This window comes from Lasioglossum baleicum, chromosome 17 (genome assembly GCF_051020765.1).
Source record: "Lasioglossum baleicum chromosome 17, iyLasBale1, whole genome shotgun sequence".
NCBI classification, from domain to species: Eukaryota; Metazoa; Arthropoda; class Insecta; order Hymenoptera; family Halictidae; genus Lasioglossum; species Lasioglossum baleicum.
In genome coordinates this window covers 4,102,989-4,113,610 of record NC_134945.1, presented here as the reverse complement: position 1 = coordinate 4,113,610, position 10,622 = coordinate 4,102,989, and the positions used below count along the sequence as shown (strand labels likewise).

The following is a 10,622-nucleotide window of genomic DNA, read 5'->3' as shown; positions in this document are numbered from 1 at the left end:
TCCAATCTTTTCGAAAATTTTATCCTTTCGAGATTTTTTAAAATCGCCGCGCATTCGCTAGACATCTTGGACGATGTCTCACAACTGCCTGCAGCAGGGCTGTAGTGGTTCCCTCCGTTGATTGGTCCGAGGCGATCTGGCGCGATTGACAAAAGACGATCGGCAGAGGTTTCGTGGTCGACGTCGATCACGAGGAACGCATTCTCTACATAGTCGTCCTATAAGTAGGTGTTCGGGTGTTCGTTCCTTTGACCACCTTTGACTGCTGAACTTTCTTCACTTACAGTAAGTACTCTACAAATCCTCGTCCCAAATAAATTTATTAATTGTTTACTCGATAAATATCCAAAATAGCTGACCTATTAATTAATATATAATTGCGAGTTATAATTGAGAGTTCTTTATTTTTCATTATTTTTTTGTGGGACTCTCATCAACATATTCGTGGAACTTTTCTAAGTAATATGATACCAAATATGATATAATTCCGATGATGCTTGTGCAATGAACGATGAAAGTTTCGAGCTTTGAACTGTGTCGGCGCGTAACATTACGATTCTCCGTGTTTTTTCCTTGCGCCCGAAACTTTCTTCTTTCATTACACAAGTAAGTATTATCCGAATTATATTATATTTGGTATCATTTGCATTAGCAAAATGCCACGAATATGTTGGTGAAAGTCAGATTGTTATTGGATTTTAGTAATGGTCTTCCTGGTCTCACATTCACACCGATGTACCCGACCAGAATTATAATTACACTTCTGCCAGATATTTTGGACATTTATCGAGTGACCACTGTACTGTGTGATAATATTTCATTATTTTGTATTTGTTCACAACAAAGATGGAAAAGCTAGCAACATTGTCGGCTGCAGCACCAGCAAATACGGCCTCGACACCGGCAACAACGGCCCCGGCACCGGCAACGACGGCCTCGGCACCGGCAACGACATCGACGGCCTCGGCACCGGCAACGACATCGACGGCCTCGGTACCGGCAACGACATCGACGGCCTCGGTACCGGCAACGACGGTCTCGGTACCGGCAACGACGGTCTCGGTACCGGCAACGACATCGACGGCCTCGGTACCGGCAACGACGGTCTCGGTACCGGCAACGACATCGACGGCCCCGGCACCGGCAACGACGGCCCCGATACTGGCGACGACGGCCCAGGCGACGACGGCCCCGGCGACGACGGCCCCGGCATCGACGACGACGGCCCCGGGATCGACGGCGCAGAGAAGCGACCTGATGGTGAGTTACGGAAATTACAGTAATTGTGCATAAATGGTTACACCTCACCAAATTTGATAAAACTTATATACGTTCTAAAACTAATGCTTTAATAAACAATTAATTAAATTAAACAATCATCGAAATCGGTGAGGTGTAACCTTTTATGCACAATTATCGAAATTACATAAAGTGACTCGGATTAATATTCGGACTATCTTTAAAAGACGATAACTTTTTAAATATTATACTACACGATTTGGACTTTTTGGGAAGTTAGAGCAATTCGTTTACTACAGGATGTGAAAAGAAATTTTTTCAAAAATTGCTGTTGGTCAGAATTGTAGAGAAAATACGAAACGTTGCATGTTACAACTTTTTTATGTGGGTCCCTATATTGAAAAATTAAAATATACGTTCTGTAAATCTGTGTCGATTATATGTGCTGTGAAAGTTTCATCGAAATCGGTTGATCCGAGAAAAAACGACAGGCATTAGATTTATTGCAGTTAGAGGCCGAAAATCGTAAAAATCTGACATTTTTACCATCTTTAAACGTTTTGATTTTGACGAAATTTTCAGAATATGTTTAATTGCCACAGATCTACGAAACGTACACTTTATATTTTCAATATAAGTCTACACATACATAAAAATGTTGTAAAATGCAATTTTTAGTATTTTTTCTACAATTTCGATTAATTGCAATTTTTTTAAAAAAATTTTGTTCACATCCTGTAGTAAGCCAATTGCTTTAGCTTCCCAAAAAAGTTCAAATCGTATAGTACAATATTTAAAAATTTTTCGTCTTTTTTAGCGAGTCCGGATATTAATCCGAGTTACTTTATGTTCCTACTAATAGGCCTGCAGTCTGCAGGCACGCTAGAGTATTTGAACCGAGTTCAGTGCGAGTGCGGGCACTCGACACGACTCGATATATGTGTTATTTTTAATTATATATTTTTTTTATACTTTTTAGATGTTGGAGAAGCGATTATTGCGCGTGGTGCGCAGCGATATCTACCGCCAGCTAGGCGACCGCGGCCGACGGGGGACACGATTTTTCCGCCGTAGGGGCGGGCGAGCCTTCGGTCGTGGGGGCATACGAGGCTCCGGCCGTGGGAGCGGCGGGAGGGGCAGAGGGGGCCCTATATATAATTATATCAATCTGCAGCCCAATATGTAACTATCATATAAGAGAGAGAATAACTTTTTTATGAATGAACCAAAGGACTTTAGTATCTCTGTAAGGCTAGAAGAATTAGTTGAGTAAACGACGTGTACAAAATATGTTGAAAAAATGCATCTGGTCAGAATTGTGAAACACAATAGTAAAAATTGATTTTTACGACATTTTCAGCTGGCTCAATGACGAAAATTGAAAAAATGTGTTAGGTCAACTCGTATAAATTATAGACGTTCTGAAAATTTCATTGAAATTGGTTAATTGGTTTACGAGTTATAAACGATTAAAAGTGGTAAAAATTGCAATTTTTCGTGATTTTCGGCCTTTTTACCACTTTTGATCGTTTATAACTCGTAAATCAATTAACCAATTGCAATGAAATTTTCAGAACGTATATAATTTGTACGAGTTGACCAAACACATTTTTTCAATTTTCGTCATTGAGCCAGCTGAAAATGTCGTAAAAATCAATTTTTACTATTGTTTTTCACAATTCTGACGAGATGCATTTTTTCAACATATTTTGTAGACGTCATTCACTAAACTAATTCTTCTAGCCTTACAGAGATACTAAAGTCCTTTGGTTCATTCATAAAAAAGTTATTCTGATTTAAAGTGTGTGTGTAATTAGACTATGTAGACTGCAGATTTTATGCATTTTGTAAATAACCAATAAATGTTATGTAACTTTCAAAATTAAATAATATATAAATTGTGACGTTGCAAGCCTGCGACGTCACTTCTCCGTTTGAGAAACGGTCAATAACCGTATCGGGAGTGGACCGGACCGACCGTTAGTGATTACGGAAACCACCCGCAAGATTGAGCGCTCCTTAAGGAAGTTATTAAGATCGAAGATCGCTCCTAATGCCATCTGTTACACGCGCCGAGAGTGGCCACTTTCAGGAACGTGCCTAGGGAGCGACAAATACCGACAATGCGCCCCGCATCATAGGATCAGCCGACGACGAACTATTGGCCATAATCAAAAACATTCCGGATCCGGAGAGGTAGCAAGGGGCACCGCTGCACACGAGCTAATAAACTCGGAGGCGACGATCTGGGACAAAGGAGCCGCCACTGCAGGTCAGCAGCTATTTGGTGGTCCCGCCGTCGTCTCACCTGGCTACAGACGGCTCCGGCAGGGTGGTGCGGAGGAGCGCCTCGGAGGATTAAAGGACCCTTTAGTTTGCATCGTCTCCGGCGCGCGGACATGTTGGACCATTTAGTTTGGTGTCCGGTGGGCTGGTCGTAATTCGTGAGGCTCGCACAAAGGCCAAGCGCTGGGGATCGTGTCTTACCCCAGGGGTTCGCGGACAAACCCCAGGGGTTCCCTGAATCTTTTACTCCCCTCTACACCTCAGGAGATGCCTATCCTAGAGCTGGTCCGTCGCCGATCCGTCGCCGGAGAAATTCCAAGCTCTCCGAAATCTTTCCGGCGCCGCTCCGGCGTGGCATAGGCAGAATATAACATGCTGTATTTATTTAAAAAGCTATTGACTAGAACTTGTCAGAGTTTGTCGTGTCAATAGGTGGCGAATACGTTGTTAAGGAATTTAAACGTTATAACAAAGAGTTTGATTTTTTTGAAAAGTTAGTACAATTATTAATTGATTACACGACGTGGAAAAAGATTTGTGGAAAATGCAATTGGTCGGAATTGCAGAGGAAATACTAACAGTTGTATTTCGCAATTTTTTTGGGGTGGCTCTTTATTGAAAATTTGAAGAGCACGTTGTGTGGATCTATTCCTGGCCAGCGTTTCTCTTGCAAATTATTAGAAAAACATGAAAGAGGAAAAAGTAGTACATACTGTTTTTTATACGCAATGGAACGACATATGTAATTTTTTTGTGTTTATGATATTTTGTTAGACGTAAATCCGTATATTGTACAGCGACCCTCAAGGTCATGCAAGCTCGGAAACGAAAAAAGCATTTTGAATATTTAATACCAATGTGTTTGCAAGTATTTCAAAATGCTTCTTTCGTTTCTGACCTTGCATGACCTTGAGGGTCACTGCACAGTATACGAATGAATTCGACTAGACACGCGCTCTCATGTGACATAAGAAATAATAAAGCATTCTATTTAAAAAAATTGAAGGTCACCTTCGTATCTAACAAAATATTATAAACACAGAATAATTACATATGTCGTTGCGTTGTGCGTATAAAAAACAGTATGTACTACTTTTTCCTCTTTCATGTTTTTCTAATAATTTGAAAGAAAAACGCTGGCCAGGAATAGCGTGAAACACCCTGTAGATCCACACAACGTGCTCTTGAAATTTTTAATAAAGGGCCACCCCAAAAAAATTGCGAAATACAACTGTTAGTATTTCCTCTGCAATTCCGACCAATTGCAATTTTCTACAAATCTTTTTCACGTCATGTTGTCAATTAATTGTACTAACTTTTCAAAAAAATTAAACTCGCGGGTAGCGGTTTTCATATCTTAGCCCACAGCTGTCCCGCTATCATTCGTACGGGGCAGTGTTGTGAACTAGTCAGAACATAAACAAATCCGCGAGCAACACAACACGCCTTTTCGGGCAACGTTGCAATCTATTGGTGTGATTTTTGAGCTGGTACATTATAATTTAGAATGTGGAAGTCCCTTCCAACACGTGTTGGCCACGTGTTTTCCTTCGTGCTTTTGTCGGACGGTGGTCATAAAGTAATTTATGCTCGTCAACGAAACTTATTTTTACGCTACCCTCATTTATACCTGTCTTTACCTGTAATAAAATTTATGAACTTAAGGTAACGGACGAACAGGAGAACACCTTCTATGTGCAGCTGTTTGTAGTTATTGGAGTGTTTCACATTCCATGTGTACCGTATGAAATTTTTAGACGGTGTGTACAAGGTCAATCAAGTTGCAAAGTGTCGCAGTGTAAAATGAACAATTTACTTACTACTTTCCTGTGCATACTCCCCTCTACGTGTATTCTCGAAGACTACATACAATGACACCCACTAATATTTGGACACTCCAAAAAAGACGATAACTTTTCAAATATTGGACTATATGATTTGAGCTTTTTTAGAAAGTCAGATCAATTAGTTTACTACAGGACGCGAAAGGAAATTTTTTCTTTTTTACGTGGGCCTATATTGAAAATTTAAAACATAGGTTTTGTAGATCTGTGTCAATTCTGAAAATTCCTTCAAAATCAGTCGATGTTGCAATAAGCTGCAAACGTTCAAAGATGTTGAAAATTTCAATTTTTCACGAATTTTAACCGATTTCGATGAAACTTTCACAATTGACACAGACCTACAAAACGTACTTTTTAAATTTTCAATATAGGCCCACATAAAAAAATTGTAAAATGCAACTTTTAGTATTTTTTCTACAATTCCGATCAATTGCAATTTTTTTAAAAATTTCTTTTCCCATCCTGTAGTAAACTAATTGCTCTATAGCTTCACAAAAAAGTTGAAATCGTATAGTAGAATATTTAAAAAGTCATCGTCTTTTTTTAAGCGTCCGAATATTAGTGGAAGTCGCTGTATGTAGCATTTTTACATTTATTTTCCTCCGGAGAAGTCGGGGCGCCTACAAATTATTTTACAGTCAACACATGTTGCCCGAGAAAGTGCCGACTTCCAACTCAATAGTAATGAACTGTGATACACCTCTCCATAGAGAACAGCCCCGGGAACGGCACATAAACAAAGCGAGCCTATCGCTAAGTCTTGCTATCATCCCCACCACAGCCCCGCGCCTATAGCCCCAATGTTTTGACTTTGACGTTGGACGCTACGTAGTATGTGTGGCCGCTGTAGCCAATATTTCGACGACAGCCGAAAGTGCGTGTGAAACGAGGTCTGCCTCCTCCACTCTGATCCAATCGGCCGCGCGTTCGAACCTAGATACGTCCTGCCTGGGAACCTTCTTCTCAGGCTCGCATCAATACAATGTCAACAGTTCGGACCCATACGAGATGGCGCCTTGCCAGTCCCTACAATCGCGTAGTAGTGGGCGGTAGCGGTTTATTATATCTGAACCCACTGCGCTGTTCCCCCCCCATCGCTCGTACTTACGGGGCAGTGTATTGGACTACTTGTTGGACATAAACAAATTGAAAATGTTTTTCACTACGTGGAAGGTGTAATGTCTAAAGAATATTCAGCAATTTTATTCACCCGAAGCAACAAACAATTCAAACCTAACAGCTGTTTGTAGTTACTGGAGTATTTCACATCACATGTGTGTCGTATGAAATTTTTACATGATGCGTACAGTTGCAAAGTATCGTAGTGGGCGAAATGACACTATTGGTTTCCCTAAAATGAACGTTTTATTATTTTCCGGCGTATCCGAAATAATTTTTGATATCATATGTGTATTAGGTTGGAAGGAAAGAGTTATGGCGCATTTTAAATAAGCAAGTAATTTTACTTGTATATCGAAAACACATGTTGCTAATTAGTCATTGAGATACGGGAATTGACAGGTAACCTGAATGATGGCAACAAGTTGTTACGAACAATGAAAAAAGAACGGTATTTCAAAGAGCAAGAATCGTAGAATACGACCATATATTTAAACATTTTTTCACACTAGATCCGGTGGAAAATTTGCAGAACAAAGATATGTCTCTAATATATTTTTTAGCAATTATTTTAAATCATTATTTAAGAAGAATTCACCAAGCGGTAGGAACGCTTCCGTCTTCCATGATGTTATAAAGGAGACCTACCGATAGTTTACCTAAGGAGTTGTAGAGCACATAAAAACCTTTTTTTTGTGCTACGCACAGCAGGCAGCCGCGACCCCCGTCGAGAGTTTATGACCTGACGGCTGCGGCCCGGCGCGAGGAAAAATTTCGGAGAGAAATCGGACCGGTGCTGCCGATGTCCGTCGCCCTATCCTTAAGCATTGGTGGCGGCCGGATGCTGTGGCAAACTAACTGGTCCTTAATCCTCCACGGTCGTCGTAAGACGATCGGTAGTTGGTGTTGGAAAGGTCGGGGGCCCGACGACCTGTTCGGATAGTTCGATCCTGCGGCTAGTCGTAGTCGCGTTGCGGGTGCGCCCCTAGGGAATTTCGGTAGGGCGAAAGGAGTGGGGAGATCGAGAATCGAAGCGCTCCGTCGAGGCGGATCCGCGGATCACTGTCGCGCTGGTTATCGAGTAGACGAGTCGTTTCCATAGATCCATCGAACTTTCGAGGTCCGAATTCCGTAGTACAACGGACACGCGACGCGGTTGGTTATTTCCGAGCGAGCGTAGGAACCGAAGGCAGAATTACCGGCCTGAAGTAGAAGGTCCGGCGAGCCTACGTCTACCACGGTAAGTCGACAAGTGATCCTCGGTCGTATTTTAGTGGTGGCTCGATATTTAGTGCGAGGACGAGGCGAGTGCGTATCGTCCTCGAACAATTGGTGATAGCCGAGGCATGTGGCCTCGTGCTTGGTGCTCGCGTTCTCTTGGAGAACGCTGTGAGCCTTTTCGAGCAGTCTCCCCTTCGATTCGTCGGAAGTCTTCCTTAAGGAGCCGCGTCGGAAAAGGATAGTTTCGATATTAGCGAATTCGGTAAAGTACCGTTCAGTGCGCTCGTCAATCTCGCGACAGTCCGTCGAAACTGCGCCGTACATCTGCGTCCCGCGAATTCTCGTCTCTCGCGAGACGTGCATTGTACCATCGTACCGTACTTTCTAGAATCGCGAAATCTCGACTAACGCGCTCCGCGATCGAAGATCCATCGCAAAAGTGTATTAGGAGCGCGGGCTCCCGGGTTGCGGCCACGTGGCCGCCCACCTGTAATTTATCATTTGACACCGAATAAATTAGTTCGAGCCATAATCGTTTCGAGTTTATTTCCGACCTGCGAGAAACGTCCTGCCGCGAGGGCTGTCCCCGTTATCCACTGTGTCCGAACTCCTGGCCGTTCGTGTCGTAGAATTCTGTCGGCGATTGCGAGAAGAGTCGAAGCTCGTGTTCGACTTCCGCGAACACGAGACTTTGGTGTTCTTTAGTGCGGTACTTCCGCGTACCTGGCGCCCGAACAATTGTTCAGTTAGTGTTCCCTTCGAGTATTCTCGTCAATCGCATTTGTCCCGAGAGGACCGTGTCCGCGCGGCAGCGCACGGCCCGTCCTCAGCGACTGTAAATTCTCGGGGTTGACCCCTTGCGCCGGTCAGAAAGCCGAGCGAGAAGAGGCAACGTTACAAAATATATAATTTCTCTACCTTAATTTCTTCCATTTTCCTTTTTTCCTTCTATTCTGATAGTACTCTCTACATTCTACGATGTTCAATAGATTTTAAATAAAATATTTTTATTCACCAATGGGCTAATTGTAGATATTAGTGCGTGATTCCCCGTCTGCTTACATTGCACATATGTAAAGGGTTTTTCAATAAGGACATGACAACTTTAAGTTTAAATAAAACACAGAAAAATTGAAATATCGGGCTGAAATTGATTAGAGTTGTAGTACACATGTTACAATTATGTGTGGAATTCGATGTCGTTCATAATGACCTCCACGGGCACGACGACAGCAATCTATTCTTTGAATCCAGTTTTCAACTACTCTCCCACACATCAGCCGGAATCTTGGTAATTTCGTGTTCAATATTGTTCCTGAGATCGTCTAACGTCGTTGGATGGTTGGTGTAAACTTTCGACTTAAGGTTACCCCACAAGAAAAAATCCGACGACGTTAGACGCAGTGTTGTGAACTGGTACGGGAAAACTCGCACATGCGCGACGATTCTAGCGTCACTGAAGTACAAAATCGGGTACCTTGGTCGCCCCGCATAGCTTCGCAAAATCTTTTCTTCTCGATTTTCAAATATGACGTTTAACATGCGTATGTTATATTAAAATTTGATGTGTATGTACATGTAATATATAAATATATTCTAATTGATATCTAAAATTGATATATATGTGCGTCTTGTGGTCGTGCGTCATCCGGTTTCCCGGCAGTAACAGTTCGCCCCAACTTGCCCCACAAGCTACGGACTGTAGAAGCGACTTTTCCCGTACCAGTTCACAACACTGGTTAGACGATCTCAGGAACAATATTGAACACGAAATTACCAAGATTCCGGCTGATGTGTGGGAGAGTAGTTGAAAACTGGATTCAAAGAATAGATTGCTGCCGTCGTGCCCGTGGAGGTCATTATGAACGACATCGAATTCCACACATAATTGTAACATGTGTACTACAACTCTAATAAATTTCAGCCCGATATTTCAATTTTTCTGTGTTTTATTTAAACTTAAAGTTGTCATGTCCTTATTGAAAAACCCTTTATATGCCGTTTGTCAGTCGCTGGGTCTTTGACGTTTGGTGCTGGTTGGGCCTCGTCGGCCTCGTCATCGTTTATTCAAGCTAGCAAAGTATTAGGTCGGAAAGAAAGTTCTTGCGGTTTTTAACTATAATCAAAATAACAAAAACAGTAAGAACTTTCTTTCCGACCTAATAATTCCAAGATTTATTTGAAGCGGATTCGTTTACTACACGTGTACACGTGTATTTACATTTTAGATACATGTATAAAAATATTTTGTGAAAAATAATAAACCGACTTCGAAAAAACGCACTAAAAAGTATAAAATAATTTCCATTTAATTTATGTGAATACACACGAACTTAAATGCAATACAATCCTTTCGCAGGCGGTGCAAAATTAAAAATTTTCCAAATGACAGATGTTGCTGATTATGATTTCATTGGAATATGGTGGGCTTGGAAATCAGTAGGTGGGAAGAGAATATACATTAATATGTGAAAGCATGTAGAAGAATGTAAGGATTTTCGTAATTTCCAGTGTCGAAAATTTTCAATTTTGCGCCGCCTCCGAAAAGATTGTATTGTATTTAAGTTCGTGCGTATTCACATAAATTAAATGGAAATTATTTTGTACTATTTCGTGCGTTTTTTCGAAGTCGGTTTAATTTTTTTTTACAAAATTTTTTTATTTCACACTTTTTATCAAGGGACCAATCGGGAGATATATCCTACACTGATTGGTCCATCCATCGGAGTAATCGGTGAACATACATAGAAAAAAAGCGAAAAAAGGCACATACAGATCGAATTGAGTATCCTACTCCTTTTTCGAAGTTGGTTAATAATAGGGATGTCTGCCTCTGGTCGTCATGTTCGTTCTTTCGAACGTTGCTCTCGTGTCGCGTTTTGCATTTGTCATCGTGTAGCGTTTGATTTTAAA

The 10,622-nt window shown here is 41.5% G+C and overlaps 1 protein-coding gene across 1 annotated transcript; it reads left to right on the top strand.

The window, feature by feature from the left end:
• Window positions 1-797: 797 nt before the first annotated feature.
• Window positions 798-2,596, top strand: LOC143217707 (uncharacterized; the record flags this gene model as incomplete). The annotated part of the gene is made up of 2 exons (XM_076442250.1): window positions 798-1,260; window positions 2,219-2,596. Coding segments are annotated over 2 exons (558 nt in total), but the record flags the coding sequence as incomplete, so codon positions are not given.
• Window positions 2,597-10,622: the final 8,026 nt, after the last annotated feature.